This window comes from Hylobates moloch, unplaced genomic scaffold (assembly GCF_009828535.3).
Source record: "Hylobates moloch isolate HMO894 unplaced genomic scaffold, HMol_V3 SCAFFOLD_6, whole genome shotgun sequence".
Classification (NCBI taxonomy): domain Eukaryota; kingdom Metazoa; phylum Chordata; class Mammalia; order Primates; family Hylobatidae; genus Hylobates; species Hylobates moloch.
Window position 1 is genome coordinate 45,442,625 of NW_026652281.1, and position 24,514 is coordinate 45,467,138.

Below are 24,514 nucleotides of genomic sequence, written 5' to 3' on the forward strand. Positions count from 1 at the left end.
TGTTCATATACATCGCCATTCCTTTCCTGTACTGCAATTATCTCCCTCACAAATAAATTCTGGGAATTCTCAGTTCATATGTAAATAGAAATATGACAGAAGTCTTAACTGAAATAGCAATTCAGTTAGCTTAAAATTTAAGTTATCTTTTTAAATACCTTTTACCTAGGTTCACAATGGTCCGTAGTGGAAAAAATGGTGACCTTCATCTTAAACAGATTGCATATTACAAACGAACTGGTGAATATCATCCAACTACACTGCCAAGTGAGAGAAGTGGCATAAGAAGAGCAGCAAAAAAATTTGTCTTCAAAGGTAAAATTAATGTTCAAAATGTTGATTATTGAGTTGTAGATTCTTCCCCACATTCTTCTTTATGGCAGTTTGGGAATTTCTGTAGTAGTTGGTTGTTGCTAAACAATTACCAGTTGAATTGATGATGCCACTCAATCAAAAGCAAAATAAAAATTACACTCAAGCTAACTGAAGGCCAATAAGCATGAAAAGCATGGTTTAAATTATAGACAGTATATGATACCATGAAAGAAAACAAAACATTTTTCTAAATGAACAACTTCTGCTTTTGCCCTCTCATGGTCTCTAATGGTGTACTTTCCAGCACTGATGCCACTTTCAGTGAGGAACTTTTTTGATGCTTAATATGAAAATGTTGACAAAGTTAACTGGTTTGTTTACTAAAATGAAAACTAGAAGGAATTAACTATGTTTCTGTGATCATGTCCCCTTGACCCCCACCACTGCCATTAAATATTCTCAGGATCACATTCATTTTAGGACCCTTGGATCTTCCTGAATGGATTAAATATTTGAAAGGCAGTGGGATATTTATCTTGGAAGGTCATGATAATTTTTCCCTCTTTTTCCCCTTATAAATAGGGGAAGAGAAATTTGGGATGAGATAAACAACAAGTAGTCAGCAGATAATTAAATGAATGTTTGTGTTATAAATGGGAATTTTGCCTCTTAGGCTTACCCCAAAGCAGGTTAATAAAACTCTAGGATAATAAATAAATGCCTGCTTGCATCTCTCTGTGTATATCCCTACCAATAACTCCCTTATACTTAAGATTAGGCAGACCTATTACCTCTTAAACTAAAGTGAGGATTCTTTCATTCATATATTTGATAATTTATGTAACAAATGTTAACTGGGTTTCTGCTATGTGCCAGTCACATTCTAAGCCTTGGAGATATATTGATGAATAACATAGATAAGGTTCCTGCTCTTAGGTTGCTTATCTTCTAATTCTAAAAAGTAAGGAATGTTCCACTCATCAGTCGGCTTACTCATAGTAGTAGCTGAATAGTGTATTTTGGAGTTTGAATAGCTAGCCCATTCACATTGGAGAGATAGATGGTGATTCGCTTCATACCCTGGTTACTTCCTAGCTGCAGATTCTTCTCAGGTGTTCTCCTAAGGAAACAGAGAATTGTCTTGAGGATTAAAGTTTTTTCTACTTCCCCGCTTCACCATCCCTACCTTCTCAAATATAGAAAAAGCTGAGAGAGCTGTTTGCTTGCAAAAATGCAGTGATGATAAAACATTATTTTAGAAAATTCTGTTCCAGGAAGTTGTTTCTCTGTACATAATTTATTTGCTAATCTATGCCATTTTTAGGAGGTGCCTGCAAAATCTTCCTACTTTGAGTACTCCCATAGAGAGATAATTTCATATTTCCGTACTTATTACATGCTTTGGTGAACAAGCTTGCTCTACTTATATTGATAGCTACAGAATTATAGCAGCTACTGCCGTTCCTAAGTATCTAGTAAGTGTAACAGCTAAGAACCTTTGTATTGTAGCATCATTAAAAATAAATATTCTGTTTTAAGTGCAGTAAGATTTTACAAAACAAAACAAAAACCTTCATGGTGTAAACAAAAGGCTATGATTCTCTTAAAACTACATAGATCTCTAAAAATTGCAATTCTATCTTTTGGTATCATTTATTCCAGAAAAAAAGCTGTTTTATGTTGGAAAAGACAGAAAACAAAATCGTTTGGTAATTGTTTCAGAAGAGGAAAAAAAGAAAGTCTTAAGAGAATGCCATGAAAATGACAGTGGAGCTCATCATGGTATATCCAGGACCCTCACTCTGGTAGAATCCAATTATTACTGGACATCTGTGACCAATGATGTCAAACAGTGGGTATGGCTTATATATTTAGAATATTATGAATATTGTCTTTCATAGATAGATATTTAAAATTTATTATTTCTCCAGATTTATTCTGGGTATCACCTCTCATTAAGTATTTTTGGCAATCACTTAAAGGGAGTTGTATTTCCCTTCACAGTTATTTTAAATCACTTCAGTATAATTTGAACAGGAAAGAAGCATTATTTAAACACTTGAAAATACCATATTTAAATAAGAGATTATTTAGAATCAGATTTGTATCATTGAACTTTTTGTGTAGGCAGAATTTAAATGGAGCTGGAATTCATTTGACTAAATCATTACTTCTTCAATGGCAGTCATACAAGGTTTTCTTAAGAGGAGAATATGTTCATAGTAAGTCAAGCCTAGTATGTGCTCTCATCTTTTGTGCCTGTTCCATCTTGAGGTGGAATGTCATACATGACAGAAACCCAAAACCAAATATAACCAAAATCAAATTTTGAGGATAATGAAATAAGTCTGAGTTTTGTAACTTTATGACCCATTGGGACCTTCAACTTCTAGTAGAAAATTCACCTATAGGAATTTTGGGGTTCTTGCTGGAAGTCAACTGATCCTACTCTTTCCAGTGTACTGTATGCCAAATGGTAGGAATTCCTTGGTATATCTGTGAGATCTCCTTAATAATTGTAGTAGTGCATCAAAAAGACTGGCATTTCAAGCATAAAGAATTAAACCAACATTTCATAAGTATAATTTGTGAATTATCAGTTTGTGGGTCTATTCAGGTATTCCAAAGACCTTCATAATTTATATATTTTTCCTGCCTTGGATTTTTTTGCATTCAGTGAAATCTTTGTCAAATTGTTATCACTGGAGAATGAATATGATTTTTGGAAATAATCAGAAGTTATTTGTGATAAAATCCAACAAATAAGTTTAAATTGTAAAGTGAAAATTCTGATCAAAAGTAACTGTGACTATAATGTGATTAAATGGCTTTTAAATTTTTCTTCAGAAGCTAGTTTGAAAGTAGTTTCTAGAGTGGAATTCCAGAGATATATTGAGAAATGGCACCCATCCATAAATTGATCAGTAGATCTTGTCTCACCTCACTCAAATGAAAGCCTCAGGACAGCATGGGTTTTGTTTATGTTTATTCTTTTCCCACGATTGAGAGAAATTGCTCCATCTATACATTTTGTATGAATGAAATTATATTTCAATAAATGTGGTTGGAATAGATTAATGAATAAACTTAATGTGATAACTTTAGAAGGAAACATTTTGTGCATATAGAAATTATTGTAAATTTACATACTGATTTAATAGGAAACTTAAGATCTTTTTAAGTATTTAATAAATATTTATTGAATGTGAACCAGATTTATGTTCCATGTGAGTAAGACCCAATAAGATGGTCATTTGGTAGTATAGTCTTCCCTCAGTATATGCAAGGGATTGGTTCCAGCACCACACTCATGCAACCAAATCTACTCACACCAAAGTCCTGCAGTCAGCCCTGTGAAACTCGCGTATACAAGAAGTCAGCTTTCTGGTTGAGTTTCTCATCCCTTCCTACCAATACAGTACTTTTTATTTGTGTTTAGTTAAAAAAAAAAAAAAGCCATGTATAAGCTGACCTTCACAGTCCAAACCCATGTTGTTTGAGGGTCAGCTGTAGTGGCTACTACAGTTGTTTGTTGTTGTTTTATTTGTTTGTTGTTCTAAATAGGTTTAATCCAGTGATTCTCAGTCCAGAAGTTTCTCCTTCAAAACACAAAGTGTACCTATTAACCATTTTAAAATTCAGATTTATAAGACTGCTTTTATATTGTGTTGAGTGTTAACATTTGTATGTATTTTCTTTATTGTGTGCCTGTTGTAGGTATATGCTTGTCAGCATTGCCAAGTGGCAAAAAATACCGTTATTGTAGCACCGAAACAGCACCTTCTCAAGGTGGAAAATCCATGGAGTTTAGTTACTGTTGATCTGATGGGGCCTTTTCATACAAGCAACAGAAGTCATGTATATGCTATAATCATGACAGATTTGTTCACCAAGTGGATTGTGATTTTGCCTCTATGTGATGTTTCAGCATCAGAAGTTTCTAAAGCTATTATCAATATATTTTTCTTATATGGACCTCCTCAGAAAATAATAATGGACCAAAGAGATGAATTCATTCAACAGGTAAGACAAATAAACTACTTAGGTCTGGGAGCATATCTTACTTCTTTTCAGTGTCCAAAACCAGTGCCCTCTGCATTATATTACAGAGTGCTTAATAAATTCAGATAAATTTCTATAGGTATAGAGGTATGATATTAAATACTACAAGGATAGTTGTACTGGAAATTAGGAGATTAAGATTTTAATACTTACTGTGGGTTATTGTAAGCCCATCTTCAGATATCCTCAAATTAAAATGAGGAGGTTGGACCAAATAATCTTTATTTACTTCTAGGTTAAAAACCCATGATTGGTTGGGCCTGGCTCATGCCTATAATCCCAACACTTTAGGAGGCTGAGGTGCATGGATCACTTGAGCTCAGGAGTTCAAGACCACCCTGGGCAATAGGGCGAAACTCCATCTCTGCAAAAAATATAAAAATTAGCTGGGCATGGTGGTGGGCGCCTGTAATCACAGCTACTCGGGAGGCTGAGGCAGGAGAATTGCTTAAACCTGGGAGGTAGAGGTTGCAGTGAGCCGAGATTGCACCACTGCACTCCAGCCTGAGCGACAGAGCGAGACTCCATCTCAAAAAGAAAAAAAAATTAGCCAGGTATGGTGGCACCCACCTGTGGTCCCAGCTACTCAGGAGGCTGAGATAGGAGGATCACTTGAGCCTGGGAGGCGGAGGTTACAACGAACTGAGATTGTGCCACTGCACTTCAACCTGGGCAACAGAGTAAGACCTTGTCTCAAAAAATAGTAATAATAATAATAATAATAATAATAATAATAATACTATGATTGACAGGTAAAGAGAGACTTAAATAAATGGAAGAATACATTTTGTTCATGAATAAGAATAGTCAGTATTGAAAGGTACTTTTTCCCTTGCCCTGGCCTTTTCCTAGTTAAAATTAACCTGAAAGGATAAGCAAGGGAGAATATATATAAAAACTTTTTATAAGAAATATAACAACTGCTAGACTTAAGGCATATGTTAAAACTTTTTGTAATTGACAGGGTACATGTTTAAGAAAAATCAAAGATATCCAGACTTGGTTGAAAGCATCTTTGATGGCTCAATCCAAAAAAAATACATAAAGTTATATTTATTAAGTAGATAGGACCTGTGTCATGGCAGTTTCCATAGTGTGTCATTCCAGTTTCCATAATTCTCTAGGATGACATGTGTCATCCCAGTTTCCATAATTGTCTAGGAAGACTCAGCATATAGTCATACTGATGGCTACGATTTATTCAGCAAAGAGAAAAGACACGTTGGGAGAACCAGGTACAACTTTCCAAGATCTCCTTCCCCAGTAGAGTTACACAGGACGTGTTTAATTCCTTTAGCAGAGTTGTGACAACATAGGGAAGCTCACTAGAGGCTCAGTGCCTAGGGTTTTTATTGGGGGCTGGTCACATAGGCACCTTCTACCTGGCATGTACAAAAATTCCAGATTCTCAGAAGGAAAGATTGTGTTTGGTCTTATAACCAAAATCTAAGCTCCTAGACATTAGCCAAGGTCCAATCTTGTAAGCATGCCTTTCAAAGAATAGCAGTCGCAGATCTGCTTTGTTAATATGTTAAAGTTAACTGTCAGGTTAACTCTTTTCTTCACAGGTTCATCCAAACAACTTAATAAGTATTTATGTTCTAACTACTTAGTAGCAATTTAAAATACTCATAAGTTGAAAGAAAATATATTTTAGTTTCATTCTTTTCTTTTTTTTTGGAGACGGGGTCTCATTCTGTCACCCAGCCTGGAGTGCTGTGGCACCGTCTTGGCTCGCTGCAACCTCCAGTTTCCAGGCTCAAGTGATCCTCCCTCCTTAGCCTCCTGGCTAATTTTTGTACCTTTTTCTTTTAGAGACGTTTCACCATGTTGCCCAGGCTGGTTTCGAACTCCTGAACTCACATGATCCACCTGCCTCGACCTCCCAGAGTGCTGGAATTACTGGCGTGAGCCACCACACCCGGCCCTTTCATTTCATTCTGTACCATAATTACTTGCTAAGGGGTAATGTGTACCTGTTGACCACTGCTTAACTTCTCAGACCTTGGAATCATATTGTACACTGCCACCCTCATTTCCTGTTTCACACTGATTTTTACATAGTAACTGCTTTTTATCACAGCATTCGATGAAGAAAACAGTTCTGTAAAGATATGATGTCATCAAATGAATTGTAACCTGATCTAATGTTGAAACTGAACTACCTTAAACTGGTAGTTTTCATGGTGTCCAACAGATGTTAAGGGGACAACTTGGCACAAAGTTTGGTAACAATGGTTTAAATGATAAAGCTAGTGTCACAAATGTGTCTAGTAGAGGAGGATCATGTAATTAATTAACAGGTAACAATTTGCTAATTGTTTAAAATTATTTCCATAATATGATTTTAGAATCCAATACAAAAAGTATTTTCAGGTAAATTAAAGAATTTTAATTTTTAAAGTAGAAATAGAAAAAAATATATTTGACTTTTAATCTCTAGAAATGGAGGTCACATTCTAAACCTAGAAACAGTGGTATAAACTTCAATGGAAAAGCATTAAATTTGGCTGCATAATAATAGGAGATTTATGTGGTAAAGTAATCAGAATATAAAGGCCAATCTTGCAAATAAAGCAAGATAATTTTGTAAATGAAGGCAAGGTAGTCTTGCCTGCCTTGATTGACATAGCAGTGGTCTGTGCAATGGAGTACATAAGGCCATCCAGTTTGGGGGAAGGCTATTGGAACTTCTATTTATATTTTTTAAATCCCAAAAATAAGAAATGAAACTTTATTAATAATATATACGATTAGGCTGGGCGCGGTGGCTCACGCTTGTAATCCCAGCACTTTGGGAGGCCGAGGCAGGCGGATCACGAGGTCAGGAGATCAAGACCACGGTGAAACCCCGTCTCTACTAAAAATACAAAAAAATTAGCCGGGCATGGTGGCGGGCGCCTGTAGTCCCAGCTACTCGGAGAGGCTGAGGCAGGAGAATGGCGTGAACCCGGGAGGCGGAGCTTGCAGTGAGTCGAGATTGGGCCACTGCACTCCAGCCTGGGCGACAGAGCGAGACTCCGTCTCAAAAAAAAAAAATAAAAAAAAATAATAATAATATATACGATTGATAATAGCATCCTGACTCAGTCAACAAGACATGTATGTCACACATGCTATGTGAAGGTATCCTGAAAGAAAGGTGAGAATCCACATGTTTCCTCACTCATACTTTTGCTTTCAGCAGTTGAATGAAAGTATGGATATCATCTAGCATTCACCACACTACTCACAAAATGGCCAGGGAGCTTAGATTTTTGCAGTGAAAGCAGATAATACTAAAAGGCAAACACCCATCATCAACCACAAGAAAGTGATAGCGCTGGCACGTCTACTTAACTTCCAGCTCTTTGTTAGACACATCAATGAGATGAATACAAATATTAACTACAATAGTCCCCATTTATCTGCAGTTTTACTTTCTGAGGTTTCAGTTCCTATAGTCAACTGCAGTCCAAACGTATTAAATACAAAATTCCAGAAATAAATGATTTAAAAGTTTTTTAATTGCACACCATTCTGCGTATAGTGATAAAATCTCATGCTGTCCTGCTCTGGACATGATTCATGTCTTTGGCTAGCATATCCTCATTGTTTTTGCTACTCCCTCCCCGTCATTAGTCACTTCATATCTGTCTTGGTTATCAGATCAACTGTCGTGGTTAGTAGTGTGTGTATCCAAGTTACCCTTATTTTACTTAAGAATGGCCCCAAAGTGCAAGAGTAGTGATGTTGGCATATTGTTAATCGTCCTATTTTATTTTTAGTTGTTAACCTCTTATTGTGCCTAATTTATAAATTAGTATCTATCATAGGTATGTATGTATAGGGGAAAACATAGTATAAATAGGGTTTGGTACTACCTGCAGTATCAAACATTCACTAGGGGCCTTGAAACATATTCTCTGAAGGTAAAAGGAGACTGCAGTTATCAGATCTGATAGGAAAATAGGCATCGAAATTCAAAATTATCAAGAATACTCTTTGAAATATCGGTTCACTTCCACTTTTATTAATGGAGAGCCTTACCCTAAGTGCATATGTTTCACGGTATTTGCTAATGATAATATGAAGCCATTATGATTAGCTAGCAGTTTTTCCAGTCGTGTTTAAAGTCATTTGGTAACCAAACCAGGACTTTGAAAATTTTTCTAAAGGTAACAATAGGGCCAAGCATGGTGGCTCATACCTCAGCTTTTTGGGAGGCTGAGGTGAGAGGATAACTTGAAACCAGGAGTTCAAGACCAGCCCATGCAATATAACAAGACTCCGTCTCTACAAAAAAAAAATTTTTTTTTTAATTAACTGGACGTGGTGTTGCACACTCATAGTCCCAGCAACTCAGGAGGCTAACATATAAGGATTGCTTAAGCCCAGGAGGTCAAGGCTGTAGTGAGCTATGATTGCACCACTCCATTCCAGTTTGGACAACAGTGAGACCCTGTCTCAAAAAAAAAAAAAAAAAAGTAATAATAGGCTGTGCTCTGTGGCTCATGCCTGTTGTAATCCTACCAGGCAGATTGCTTCAGCCTAGGAGTTTGAGACTAGTCTAAGCAACATGTTGAAATGTCATCTTTACCAAAAATGCAAAAATTAGCCAGGAGTGGTGGGGCACACCTGTAGTCCAGCTACTCGGGAGGCTGAGATGGGAAGATCGCTTGAGCCCAGGAGGTTGAGATTGCAGTGAGCCAAGATCACGCACTCTAGCCTCGGTAACAGACTGAGACCCTGTCTCAAAAAAAAAAAAAAAAAGGGGGGGTACCAATAAATATTTGCAGGCCTATTTTGTGAGATTGCTTAAACAAAAAACCAAAAAAGTGACATATGATTGGGAAAACTTGTTCTTTTTGCTGTGATTAAAATGGCTTCACTATTACACAGAAAGCATAATGATGACAGTACAAAATGAACTCTTTTGTCAGCAAATACTGACGCAGAAAACACTGCTTAGGATTATAACATAATACACAATGTGGGAGGTTTATTGTATAGTTGAATAAAAATACAGATGTTTCTAACAGCTTAGCTTAGAGTATTTGCTAAATTGTTCCAATAAAATGCACAAAGAACTTTTTGTAAACCTCTGAAGGAAAGAGAACAAACATATTCAGTAGGAAAATTAATTTTTTTAAATGTCATACAGAAAACTAAAATTGTAAGAACTGACAGAATATCTGGTTTGATGTTTGGGGGCTGATAGGGTAAAGATGTCAAGATACCATTTCACAAATGGATTCCCTGGATCATTCCTAGGCAAGCTTTTGAAACAAAGAAGTTAAAGCCTTTTCAAGGGTCATTTAAAACCATCGATCAAGACTCAGATTGAAGCTGACCCAAATGACACCTATTCTCTGGGATTTCTTTCTAATTACTTTTGAATTAAAAATAGTCATCCTGAATTAGTATGTATATCAGCTAGGAAGTGTATTCAATCCAAGTGACAGACTTCCTTTCCCTATCCCAATATATTAATATATATTGTATATATATATTATCCCAATATATATTGGGAGTGATTGAGAGTCACTCCTATTGTATTCACAACATGGCTGCCAGAGCACATTCCACAATGCCTACATTTCAGTCAGAAAGAAGGGTGAGAGTATTGGGCAAACAAAGCTAGTACCAGCTGAGTTTGCCTAACAACTTTTACTTACAACTTTTGGGCTAGAATTATGTCACATGACCACCCCTACCTGCAAGGGAGTTTGGGAAATGTAGGTTTCTTTTTGTTGCTTTCCCCTCTTGTATTAACTTTGCCTATTTAGTTATTCTGATACTACTCGTCTGAAATATTCTTTTTTAAAAAGACAAATTTATGAACCAAAGGTTTACTCAACTAAAAATAATAAGGTAAAAAAAGTCTGAAGGATGAGATAGGAAAAAAATAATATTTTATATTTAACAGGCTTACTGTTACAAGTTTTGTAAACTCATTTTGTTTTCTTTTAAGTGCTACACATAATATAGCAACACCAATAATAGTAGTTATAAGTTAAAAGTTATAAAATGCTTATTGCCAATAACTGTTTTACATGCTTTTTAAACATTAACTTATGACCTAGTGGGTTGTTTTTGAGACACTGTCTACTGAATTAAAAAGTTACTTGAGGGCCAGGTACAGTGGCTCATGCCTGTAATCTCAAAACTGTGAAAGACTGAGGTGTGTGGATTGCTTGATGCCAGGAGTTTGAGACCAGCCTGGGCAACATAGTGAAACTCCATCTGTACAAAATATTTAAAAATTAGCTGGGCATGGTGACACATGCCTGTAGTCCAAGCTGCTAGGCAGGCTGAGGTGAGAGGATCGCTTGAACCCAGGTGGTGCAGGCTGCCCTCCAGCCTGTGCGACAGAGCGAGACCCTGTCTCCCACCACCCCCGACGAAAAAAAAGAAAAAAATTAAACTCAAAGTTAGTGTTAAGTTCTGTTCTTCCGCTTCCTTGTTGTATGTGTGTATTTGGCAAGGCACTTAATCTCTCAAAGCTTCAGCATCTTACTTTTAAAATGAAATTAATAATACCTCAAAAACTTGTTGTAAGGTTTAGTGACAATAATGTAAAGCGTCTAGTGTGATGGGACCAGCATGTAGTAAAGACTCAATAAATGGCAACCACTATTTTATACATAAAATTTTACATATTTTATGTATGTGTTCATATAGAATGTTATGGTCAATAAAAAAGCAAGATTCAGCCAAGCGCAGTGGCTCATGCCTGTAATCCTAGCACTTTGGGAGGCTGAGGCAGGTGGATCACAAGGTCAGGAGTTCAAGACTAGCCTGGCCAATATGGTGAAACCCCGTCTCTACTAAAAATATGAAAATTAGCTGGGTGTGGTGGCACACACCTGTAGTCCCAGCTACTCAGGAGGCTGAGGCAAAAGAATCGCTTGAACCTGGGAGGCAGAGGTTGCAGTGAGCTGAGATTGTGCCACTGCACTCCAGCCTGGGTGACTGAGCGAGACTCCATCTCAAAAAAAAAAATAAATAAATAAAAGGCAATATTCTAATTCTTTTGAAGCTTTTTTTAAGTCAATGGAAAAATAAAACACAAATATTTATATATTTTTCAGATCAATATTGAACTGTACAGATTGTTTGGCATAAAGCAAATTGTAATTTCTCACGCCTCTGGAACTGTTAATCCAACAGAAAGTATACCTAACACAATCAAAGCATTTCTCTCCAAACACTGTGCTGACCACCCAAACAATTGGGATGATCACCTATCAGCTGTTTCATTTGCCTTCAATGTAACTCACTTGGTATGTGCCTTTTTATAATTCTGTACTTCTGAGTTATGACTATTTCTTGGCCAGATAAATGTTTTATTACAAAATTGACGTTTATTTTCTTTAAAATAGGAACCTACTAAAAATACACCATATTTTCAAATGTTTAGTCGAAATCCTTATATGCCTGAGACTTCAGATGGTCTTCATGAAGTGGATGGTGATAATACAAGTATGTTTGCCAAAATTCTAGATGGAATTAAAGAAGCTGATAAAATAATGGAGACTAAGACAACTTCACTGGGCCAGGTGATTCTATTCAACAGAAAAACTGTAATCTAAAACTTTATAAAAGTTATATTTATTTTAAAAATTTCAGCATATACATGTGTGCATGCACATACACACACATACTTACTTGCCGTAATTTTTTATCTATCAGATTTTTCTTGTCTTGATTAAATAGTTGGTTTACTAGCTATGAAATGCTGAGCGGCAAAAATGAGAAAGCTATGGATTTTGGAATCAAGTAGAGCTGGATTCAAATCTGTAGTCTTAACTGCTTTTGAGTTGTTTGGCTTCGGCAAATTACTTAACCTATCTTAGTTTACCTTCTCTATAAAGTAGGGGCCAATAATACTGACTTTGAAATATTTTAAGAATTAAATAGAATTCATGCCTACCTTTTAGTAGCATCTCAAGTAACCATTTTGTTACGATATTCTCATTATTTGCATTTACCTTCAAGATATTATATCTCTTTCATCTCTTTGTTCTTTTTCTTTTTATACTTGTAGATGGAGAACAACAATGTGGATGAACTAAATAAAAGCAAGATCATTGTTAAAAAGAAACCCAAACAATTAAATCCATTTCATTTAAAAGTGGGTCATGAAGTTTTAAGACAAAGGAAAAATTGGTGGAAGGATGGTCGTTTTCAGTCTGAATGGGTTGGTCCTTGTGTCATAGACTATATTACAGAAAGTGGATGTGCTGTCCTGAGAGACAACACTGGGGTTAGACTGAAAAGACCTATCAAAATGTCCCACCTTAAGCCCTACATAAGAGAATCCAGTGAACAAGGTAAATATCTGTCACTTCTCTACATTTTTATTGCTTTGGGTAAGGAGAAAAGTTAAAAATAACAGAAACCTTTCTCCCCTCTTTTATTAGGTTTTCTTTTCCCTTCTTCATAAAATTTGTTACAGTTTTAGCTATCCCAGGTAGTCTGTTTTATTACAATGTCTCTTCTGGAACTGTCAGGCCTGTGAAATTCTTTTTTTGAGATAAGAGTTTCCCTCTTTTTGCCCAAGCTGGAGTGCAATGGCGCAATCTCAGCTCACTGCAACCTCTGCCTCCCGGGTTCAAGCAATTCTGCCTCAGCCTCCCGAGTAGCTGGGATTACAGGTGCGTGCCACCATGCCCAGCTAATTTTTTGTATTTTTAGTAGAAACAGGGTTTCACCATGTTAGCCAGTCTGGTCTTGAACTCCTGACCTCACGTGCTCCACCCGCCTTGACATCCCAAAGTGCTTGGATTACAGGCATGAAACAGGGCGCCCGGGCATTTTTATTTTTATTTCTAGTATGTTTTTCATAGTTTATGTGGGAGATACTGAACTTGTTTTCCTCTGAAGGAAAGATAACATCTTAACATCATCTCTATTTTTGCTTTCTCAATTTTTTTTGTTTTTTGTTTTGTTTTGTTTTTTTGAGACAGAGTCTCACTCTGTCCCCCAGGCTGGAGTGTAGTTGTGTAATCTCAGCTCACTGCAACCTCTGCTTCCTGGGTTCAAGCAATTCTTGTGCCTCAGCCTCCCGAGTAGCTGGGATTATAGGCATATGCCACCATGCCCAGCTAATTTTTTGTATTTTTGGTAGAGATGAGGTTTCACCATGTTGGCCAGACTGGTTTTGAACTCTTGGCCTCGAGTGATTTGCCTGCCTCGGCCTCCCAAAGTGCTGGGATTGCGTGCATGTGCCATTGCACCTGGCCTCACAAATGTATTAGTCACTTCGTACCTCTTTTTGGCGTGAAAAACAGCAACTTTGATCATTAATGCCAAAAACAAACATACTGTCCAGAATCCAGTTGTGAGATAAATATTAGGGTACTTTAAAAATGCCATTAATTTTTAATATTGCTTTATAGTTAGGTCATGGTTGAGGGCCAGGTGTGGGTGCAGAGTGGGGTATCCTCAGAATGCTATAAGAGGCTGTAAGAAGAGGTGATAGCACTCTAAACAAGTTATACTTGCCCCTAAATTTGACTGGTTCTGAACAGTCAAGATATCCTGTTCTCTGTAACCCTTTCTTTCATAGCCTAGTTAAGTGATGTTTTTGCCATGGCTTTTAGATTATGTTCCCCAGTTTATCAAGGCTTTTATTTTGTCCTAATGTGTCTGCTTCATAGAGCTTCTCTGAGGTGGATAACTGAGAGGGAGTTAATGGGTAACTTAGCCAGGTGAAGCATTAATATTATTTGGATATAAGTAACATTTAATGGAAAATATATTTATAACAATATAAACAAGTTATATGACAGGCTTTAGCAAATATTAATAACAAAAAGAGTAACAACAACAAATAACATATACTTACCCTATGCCTTTTCTTAAGATCTAAAGCCCTTGTGGGCTGCTTAGTAATGATAGCTCAACTCTGCTTCTAATCGGGGGTACAACTCTCATGTTAAAACCTCTTAGTACCTTTCCTTCTTGTGACAGACCCAGTTGTTTAGTCAGTAAACTTATCTTGAAGTACGTTCTAATCCTGAAAACTCAGAAGTGCTTTCGTTCTCTTTGTTAGAAGATAAAAGCTTGCATTGTTTGTACCTCTTCTCAGTTCTGAGCTACCTTTAATGATCTCTCTCTTCCGCAAGTTAAGTAGGGAAAAAAAGGTTTATACAAGTATATGTTGTTCTATCTTCTTTAGCATGATTTTCCCCTTAATCTTTGACATTCATGATTTGCTCTCTTCTAAAGTGTTAACCTTCTTTAACACAAAATTTAATTTAAAATTTTGCTAAACCAGGATCTATCAACATTTTGTAATTTGTTCTTGTCAAAAGAGTTTCTCAGAAAAGAAGTCAAATATTGTGCTTCTTCTGAACATTTCAGAACTCAGTATTTCAGAACTCATCTTCTCTGTTTGAGAACAGTCTCTAAACAGAGGCAGTATAATATTTGCCTCATACTTGAATTCTTTGCACAAGTTTCTTCCAGTAATATAAGGACAAGTAATATTGCAATATGACTACTGGTGTATGCATAAGGAACTTAAGACTAATAGATGAATCTGTTTTAGTTTTTCTTGTTAACCAGAGGAACTACTGATCTGGCCATCCTAGAATCTTGTTCTTATTATTACTTGATCCTTTTTTTACATTTTTCTCATTTGTAGAAATTCAAAGTAAATGTGATTTCTGCCATCTTTTTCCTCAATATTACATACTTTCTTGAAAATCTTTTCCATGATTTTCTTGAAAATCACCTCACAAGTTGATTTTAAAGAGTCCTTGAGCTGAATTAAAGCAAACAAAATGATTTTGACTAATCATTGAAGTTTTTATTTGACATAAATTTTGACATACTATAGCCAAAAGAACTCTATTTGTCCACATTTGTCATTGCTGCTCTTTGCTAGCCTTGAAATTTCATAGCTCTATTAAAGACTCACTGTCTAAAGTAGATATACTTCTATTGCCAACTTCTTATCCATTCTTATCTAGAACTAAGTGTAGAGTGAGCACATTCAGTACTAGGTATACAGTATTTGTCATTGCTATTTTAAGCAGGCCTGTTTGTTTTTTTGTCTAGTTCATTGCCAAGCGCTTTTTCAGACTATTTAGACCAAGATATCTTAAAATACCATAGTGTCTTTTTGTAATCATAATGCTCCTCTTTGAAAGGAAAAAATAATCTGACATAGATTTTGCATAGTTTTGAATTTATTTTGTTTGTGATAGATTTGGATCTGCCTCACCCAAGGTTTTAGCCTGATTTCCCTTCACAGTTGAAAGCCCCATTTGTGAAATCATTTTCGTTATTGTATAAGTTTCCTCTTGTTGCCGTAACAAATTGCTACAGATTTAATGGCTTAAAACAACACACATTTATTATCTTACAATTCTGAAGGTTAGAAGTCCAACATAGATCTTACTGGGCTAAAATCAAGATATTGGCAGTGTTGTGTTCCTGTCTGGAAGCTCTAGAAAATAATCCATTTTCTTGTCTTTTCCAGCTTCTAGAGGTTACCTTCATTTCTTGGCTTGTGGTCCCTCTATCTTCAAAGCCAACAATAGTGGGTTGAGTCCTTCTTACATCACCTTACTCCAACCTCCTCTTCTGCCTCCCTCTTCTATATTTGAGGACCCTTGACCTTGGCCCTGCCCAAAAAGTCCAGGATAATCCCCCTATTTTAAGGTCATCTGATTAGCAACCTTAATTCCATCACTACCTAAATTCTCCTTCACCATGTAAGGTTACATATTCACATGATCCAAGGAGTAGTATGTTGACATCTTTAGGGGCCTATTATGCTGCCTACCACAATTATGGTCTGCATTCATGCAACAAAGCAAAGCACAGTCCCTATAGTGTCAAGACCATGACCTTGACGTTATTATTAATATAGTTTATGCAGAGAGCCTTTGTTTTGGCCTCTTAGTTATATCATTTTTTTTCTTTCTTTTTTTTTTTTTTTTTTTTTGAGACAGGTTTTTACACGGTTGCCCGTGCTGGAGTGCAGTTGCACAATAATAGCTCACTGCAGCCTTGACTTCCTGGGCTCAAACAATCTTCCCACATCAGCCTCCCAAGTAGCTTGGAATACAGGCATGCATCACCATGCCTGGCTGAGTTTTTAATTTTTTATAGAGACAGGGTCTTACTATGTTGCCCAGGTTGGTCTCAAACTCCTGGGCTCAAGCAGTCCTCTCACCTAAACCTCTCAAAGTGTTGGAATTACAAGTGTGAACCATTGTGCCTGTCCAGTTATATAACTTCTAAACCAATAGTTATTCAGTTATCTGTTGACAGTATTAGTTATTATAATGACAGTGATGTAGTATCAAGTTATACTTATTATTTTATCTTGAGGAAGGATATACTAGTATGGCAGCACATTCTAATAGCTTGAGGATTTTCAAACCATATATAGGATTAGTTTAGTCACTTCTCTTTAAAATAAGAAAATTAAGTAGTCTGAAACCTTTATCTTTTTTTTCTGATTGAAGAAATAAATTAATCCAAATCAGACTTTTTTGAAGCTGTAATTTGTATTTATTTTTCTCCTTAGGGAAATTTAAAAATTGATTTTTAATTATTATTTTTATTCCTTAAAACAACATTAAGGCTGGGCGCAGTGGCTCATGCCTGTAATCCCAGCATTTTGAGAGGCCGAGGAGGATTGCCTGAGCTCAGGAGTTCGAGACCAGCCTGGGCAACATAGTGAAACTCCGTCCCTACAAAAAAATACAAAAATTAGCCGGGCATGGTGATACACACCTTTAGTTTTAGCTACTTAAGGGGCTGAGGTGGAGGATCACTTGAGCCTGGGAGATTGAGCTGCAATGAGCCAAGATTGCACCACTGCACTCCAGCCTGAGTGACAGAGTGAGACCCCATCTTTTTTTTTTTTTTTGAGATGGAGTTCAACTCTTGTCGCCCAGGCTGGAGTACAATGGTGCGATCTTGGCTCCCTACAACCTCCGCCTCCTGGGTTCAAACAGTTCTCCTACCTCAGCCTACCGAGTAGCTAGGATTACAGGCACCCGCCTCTACACCCAGCTAATATTTGTATTTTTAGTAGAGACGGGGTTTCACCATGTTGGCCAGGCTGGTCTCAAACTCCTGACCTCAGGTGATCCACCTGCCTTGGCCTCCCAAAGTACTGGGATGACAGGCATGAGCCACCATGCCTGGCTGAGACCCCATCTCTTAAAAAAAAAAAAACCTACATTAGAAATGGATATCAAAACTGCTGATTAACACCTTCCTGAAATGTCTTGAAAATATTTTAATTTCAAAGAAACTAAAGACTTATTCAGTCTTGTCAAAACCGAAATGATGCTTTCATCAAACAGATGTCATAATCATAACTAAATTAATGGAATGAGAAAAGAAAAATACTTAGTGAAATGTATTGTGTAATGTAACTGACTAGAAAAGACCTTTAATATGATATGTTTGTTTACTCCCCGCCTCTGTTTTGAGGGCAGAAAGTTTAATCATGTTCTTTTCTGTATCCCTAACTCAGGATTGTTTTAGATTAGTGTTGTCCAATAGATGAATAATAATACAAGAGCTATGTAATTTAAAATTTTCTAGTAGCCACATTTTGAAAAGTACAGAAATAAGTGAAAATAACCTTAATAATATATTTTATATAATCCAGTGTATCCAAAATATTATTTGTTCAACATGTAAGGCCACAGGAGTCTGTTTTCTGATATCTTTACTGAAATTAAAGAGCATTTCTCTTAGCACCAGTAGATTTAGACCATAGTGGGAGTTGAAACATATTTGACCTTTGCAAATGAATGAGAATTTTTTTTGTAAGCAAACAGACCTTTGACATATTCAGAGTAGTTTCCTATTGTGTATAAAGTGATTTATGTAGAATTTGCTGAGTGTAGTCCTTGTTCTCTACAGTTTTATTACAATAAGTTACTTTGAAGGTTAACTTTTTTTAGAAGAAAAAGTGTCTGTGTGTGTGTGTTCGTGTGTGACTTATTTTACTTACATACAGAAGCTCTCTTAAAATCAAGTGAGGTTGGTATGTCCATTTGTTTCTAACCAGTGTAACTAGGAGGTACTCAAGTTCAAGGTCTCTGAATCCATTTCAGCAAATTAAAATGATAATTTCTAAGAGCTTTACATCTAGGCATATTTTTCCCTATTGACATATGTTTACTAGACATATTTTTCTAAAGTAGTCCTACTTCATCTGTATGAAAAAACTTTTGCAGACAGAAAACCTCCTTCATTAATCCTCTGAAAGAGTCTTTGGACATTTCTTAAATGCCTATGGTATCTGCCATCACTGATAACTTTGCAGGAATGTACAGGCCTTGAACCTATGGAATTCTCCATGACTTAGTAGAAAATTTCATCAGCAACACTTTTACCCTATCTAACCTTTTAAAGTTCTCTTATAAACTACTTCCTAGCCTTCTCTAGTATTAACAGTAGGGTAGTTGCAAACTTTGATGTTAAACCTCTAGCAACACATTCTAAAAGTGTTTCAATTTTATTGATCATGTTTTCTTTCCTCTTACTGCTATTGGTATAACACATCTCATGTGTTGCATGATTTTTATTGTTGTTGTTGAGACAGAGTCTCAGTATGTCACCTAGGCTGGAGTGCAATGGTGCGATCTCACCTTACTGCAACCTCCACCTCCTGGGTTCAAGCGATTCTCTCACCTAAGCCTCCCGAGCAGCTGGGATTACAGGCACATGCCACCATGCCTGGCTAATTTATGTATTTTTAGTAGAGATGGGGTTTCACCATGTTAGCCAGGTTGGTCTCGAACTCCTGACCTTAAGTGATCCGCCCGCATCGGTTTCCCAAAGTGCTCGCATTACAGGCATGAGCCACTGCCCGGCCACATGATTTTTTTTTTTTTTTTGTCTTTCAGAATTATGGGAGAATAAATGGCCATATAAGCCCAAGCCCACTTATGCCATCTTTTGGTAGAGAGAATAGCTTTGTGTGATCTGTTAAAGCTTGTAAATTGAAAGTTGTTAAATGCATGAATTTCTGGGGTTGAAATAGGTTCAGTGAGCTATTTGTAAAAATGTTATAAGGATGAGTACAGTAAGATTGATTTTCAAAATATACTAGCAAATTCATCTGTTCTGAGACACTTCCATTGGTCTCTAATCTAAATAGGCAATTAATCTTCCTTTTGCTTTTTTGATCTTAAAATTTGAGGGCTCCTTAACCCATTAACATCTTCAGGAGACCAATCTAGGCAACACAATTAGCCAGGCGTGGTAACGTGCCTATAGTCCCAGCTATTTGGGAGGCTGAGGTGGGAGGATCACTTGAGCCCAGAAGGTCAAGGATGCAGTCAGCTGTGATCACGCCATTGCACTCTAGCCTGGGTGACAGAGCAAGACCATGAAAGAATGAATGAATGAATGAAAAATAAGTAAAGATAAATATATCTATATCTATATTCTGATGTTTTGGGGGAACATTTAGAAAGAGAAGGTAGGGGTCCAGGAAGTTAATCAGCTTTGGTAAAAGAGTTTCTTATTGTAATGAATTCAAATATCAGAAAGGGAGGAATCCTTTTATACCTATTAGTCTGTGTATAGAAGATTTGCCATCAGTTTAACATTCATTTTAAACATTTTTTTCTTGATGGTGATGATAAATTTGCTCAACATACAATAAAACACTGACCAGAAGACTCCCTGTCAGTACTTCAGTATGGCTTAGGTAGACCTTAAAAGTTCCTAAGAATTTTGGTATCAAATTAGATTTAAATAAGCTAAGCTTTTTAAGCTACTCCATTGCAGCCTGCCTTCTTACACATTATCACATAAGCCTGAGTTGGCATGTTGTTTTTAACCTCATACTGTAACAATTTGAAATTATCTTTCCAATTTGGGTTTTATAAAGATTGGAAAATTATGTCAAGTTGTAAATGCAAGGATTTAATAATTCTATTTGTTAAAATAATTTTATGACCCTATTAATTCACCCAGAAATGCTTTACAGAAGCATATTAAGGATAACATTATCAAAAATAGTTTTATAATTTTTTTTTTGAGACAGGGTTTTTGTCTGTCACCATGCTGGAGTGCAGTGGTGCCATCATGGCTCACTGCAACCTTAATCTCCCAGGCTCAAGTGATCCTTCCATCTCAGCCTCCTAAGTAGCTAGGACCACAGACACCATTAACCACACCTTGCTAATTGTTTGTATTTTTTGTAGAGAAGGGGTTTCGCCTTGTTGGCCAAGCTGATCTTGAACTCCTGGGTTTAAGCAATCTACCGGCTTTGGCTTTGCAAAGTGCTGAGATTACAGGCGTGAGGCACTGTGCACAGCCTTATAATTTTATTTTTAATCTATACCATACTTCTCACTCCTATCCCGTGTTCCGCATATATACATATGTACCAAAGACAGGTCGAGGAAACAGGAAAATAGCTGTTTTAAAATCCTTGACGTTTCCTGCGTTGTTTATGTATGAACTGTCAAATTTATATGTCATTTTTTAATTCTTTGACATTCATATTTATTTAGTAGACAATAGAACTCCCTAGAAGTTAATCTTGATAGTTACTTTTTATTACTTGGGATTTTATTCCTCACTTAAAATTGTTTAATTAAAAAATATGTTTAATTATAATTCTAAAAGTCAAATGTATGATTTTTCTTCTTTCAGAAAGTCTTTATCTCTTGCAAGGTTCAGTAGTGGCAGATCATGATTATATTGGATTGCCTGAAATTCCGGTTGGAGCATATCAAGCAAATATTCTGGTGGAAGATGCAACTATTGGTATAGTCGATAATGAATTACTGACATCAAGCAAGGATCGTGAACTATTAGAATATAGAAATACGAAAATCTCTCCATTGATAGACGATCATAGTACTCTTGAAAAGCAGACTTTCAGTCTGTTGGACTCATCAAACCAGGTTCTTGAATACTTAAGTTAGTAAATACCAAAATTTATTTAAAGTGCTTGTTTAGAATGTATAAATTCTTAATGATATCTTATTCATTAAAAACGTTGTATAGAAGTATCTTGACACATTCTTAATGACTATATTCTGAAGGTTTATTTTATAGTTATTATCTAAAATTATGCCACATTTGAATATCAGTATATGTATATATGAAGGCAAAGGAAGCATGTAATATATAGAATTCACTTTTTCTTCTAAAAAGAGAACAGGCAAAGCACTCCTACTTCTTGGGAAATAAATTCCAGCCCAAATCTCTCAAACCTTTGTATGGTTTTGGTACCGTTTCTCAGTTTTAAATTTTCTGAAATTCTCTACCATTTAAACAGTAAGTTTGAACTACCTTGAATGGAATTGATAAATATTGAATCAACTGTAACAATGAATGAAATGAAGCTTCTTTCTGTTTCATTAGAACTTCTAAAAACAAGATTGTATGAAAAAATATAGGGTTATTTAATAGGCTTTCACAGAATATTGGTAATTTCAAATTATCTATTTGGTTAGATAGGGTCAGGATTAGAGTCTGAAACTATGTATTGGTTGGGAAACAATTTGTTTGTTTTCATACTATATATTAAAGATAAAACCATCGACCAGGCATGGTGGCCAACACCTGTAATCCCAGCACTTTGGGAAGCCAAGACAAGATGATCACTTGACCCCAGGAGTTCGAGACCAGCCTGGGCAACACAGGGAGACCCCATCTCTACAAAAAAATGTTTAAAAATTAGCCAGGTGTGGTGGCATATGCCTGCCGTCCCAGCTACTCAGGAGGCTGAAGTAGGAGCATTGCTTCACCCCAGGAGGTCGAGGCTGCAGTGAGCCATGCTCATGCCACAGCTCTCCAGCCTGGGCGACAGGGCAAGACCTGTCTCAACAACAACAACAAAAGTATCCGTTAAGAATTTTTTCTGCAATCATAAAATAATCATAAAATAACCAGTATCAAAGCTTTTAAACTGTAATTTCTATGATATTCATAAATATAGAATAAATATTGTTCAATAAATATTTATTTTTAAGCACTATGAAAAGAACCGTGGGAAAAGTAAAAGATGAGTCAAATGTGTACCTCATTCTTATAAAGGACTTACTGTCTGGTAAGTAATAAACTATGTAAGCCATGTACAACACCAGTTAAGGCATGCTAAATTGCAGAAGACAGGAATAGATAATGTACTTAGGGAGGCAAAAAGGAGAGAAGTTGTTTTTACATAGGAAATTTGTGTTTATCCTTATGGAAGAAGGATCATTTAAGCTTGACCTTGAAGAATGTATAGGATTTGGTAAATGGATACAAAAGAATTAGGGGAGAAGTAATACACAGAAATGGAAAAGTATTGTAATGATTCATAAAAAGGCAGGGCTTCTTGTTGTCTACACTGCCTTGGGTATAAAGTGAAGAAGCAAGATAATGAGGGATAAAGCTGAAAAGATAAGTAGGAAACCTTATGGAGAGCTTTGAATACTATTAAGGATTGATATGTGCCCCTCCCAAAATTTGTGTTGAAGTCTTAACCCCCACCACCTCAAAATGTGACCTTATTTGGAAATGAGGTTGTTGCAAGTGTAATTAGTTGAGATCATATTTCAATAGGCTGGGCTCTAATACAGTATTACTGGTGTTCTGATAAAAGGGGAAAATTTGAACACAGACTCAAGGAGAATGCCATGTGAAGATAAAGGCAGAGTTTAAGATTATGCTTCTATACGCCAAGAAATGGCAAAGATTGCCAGAAAACCACCAGAAGTTAGGGGAGAGGCATTGAATACATTTTTCCTCATTCCTCAGAAGACCAACCCTGTCAATACCTTATCTCAGACTTTTGCCTCCAGAACTGTGAGAGAATAAAATTCTGTTGTTTCAGCCATCCAGTTTGTGGGACTTTGTTACAGTAGCTCTAGCAATAATACAAATGCCTGGCTAAATTATTTCTTTTCTGAGAGCAAAAACTTTGTATAGGAAAGTGTCATAATCAGAACTGTGTTTTTGGAAGTTTAATCTGGCAACTAGTAAAGAACAGATTAGAAGAGGAGAAAACAAGGCATGGAGATTAGTTGAGAGGAGATTAGTTGAGAGGACTTTGCAGTGATGATGAATACTAAAAACCTAAACTGGGCCTGTAGCATTGGTAATGAATGGAGTCTGTCTTAAGATCATTACAGAATCTCTCACATATTTTATTATTTCACAATCATACTGAACAGTGATGTGATATCAAAGATGGAGACCTGGGGAATTCTGATTACTCATTTAAGAAGAAAGATTATGTTTAATATAGGCTAAAGGAAAAGTGCTTAGGGTAGGGTGTGATTCTAAGACCTCATCTTATACCACAGACCAAATAAATTTCAAACAGAATTCCAGGAAGACAAAAAACAAAACAAAACTTTTTTTTTTTAAAAAAGCATAATTGTATCAAACAGTGCTACCTATCCTGCTTTCCTCAGCAGGGCAAAGTTTAGAAAAGAGTCATATTAGAATATCTTTTTGATAAATATAGGTGGCTTTTTCTTAGCTCAAATGAAGTAACTTCTTTTTAATGATTATCTGACTGAAAATCAGCCACTTTTTCCCCCATTTCAAGAAGGTGATTAGTATTCAGAGTCATTTTAAAATAACCAACTCTAAACATATTTTTTTAACTTTTGCTTCTCCTAAGTAGTTTCTCATTAAGCAGACTTTTATCCTGTGTTTATTAGTCATGTTAGACTAGATTATTCTGTCTGCAAACCACTTCCAAAATCTGAGTAACTTAACAAAGCTTTATTTCTTGGACACCCCACATATTTCTCTTAGTTCATCAAGGGCTTGTCTGCATTTTCATCAGCACTTCTAGATGTGGGGCCATGGTTCCCCATGTCTGGAATAACAGCTCACCATGACAAGGGAAGGAAAACATGATGAACTGAGCATTAGATCTTAAACGTTGCTGCAAAGTTATGCACATCTTTCCTACAAAGGTGAAACATAGCTACACAGTGCTAATTGGTATGGGGTTTCTTTTTGTGGTGACAACAGTGTTCTAAACTTAGTAGCGATGGTTTCATAACTTTGAATATACTAAAATCTACTGAAATGTACAATTTAAAATGGTGCTCCAGGTAGGCTTCCACAGTTCCAGGCTCCAGGACAGTCCCTGTGGTTCAGGGTCCAGGTCTTCCCCAGTAGACTTCAGAGGCAGGCTGGCCCCTGA

At 36.4% G+C, this 24,514-nt stretch overlaps 1 protein-coding gene across 9 annotated transcripts in view; it reads left to right on the plus strand.

The window, feature by feature from the left end:
- Nucleotides 1-24,514, plus strand: part of GIN1 (gypsy retrotransposon integrase 1) — a 176,229-nt gene that overhangs the window by 139,822 nt on the left and 11,893 nt on the right. For 5 of the 9 annotated variants that reach the window (XM_058440667.1, XM_058440670.1, XM_058440668.1 and 2 more), the window contains 7 exons: nt 170-315; nt 1,978-2,171; nt 4,033-4,338; nt 11,451-11,642; nt 11,742-11,918; nt 12,407-12,692; nt 21,013-21,266. In XM_058440667.1, the coding sequence (XP_058296650.1) occupies nt 177-315; nt 1,978-2,171; nt 4,033-4,338; nt 11,451-11,642; nt 11,742-11,918; nt 12,407-12,692; nt 21,013-21,266 (1,548 nt within the window). In that variant the 5' untranslated portion in view covers nt 170-176. Of the gene's footprint in view, nt 1-169; nt 316-1,977; nt 2,172-4,032; nt 4,339-11,450; nt 11,643-11,741; nt 11,919-12,406; nt 12,693-21,012; nt 21,372-22,340; nt 23,254-24,514 lie in introns of those variants that run through there. The other 4 variants (XM_058440674.1, XM_032156730.2, XM_058440673.1 and 1 more) reach the window with 3 other exon arrangements.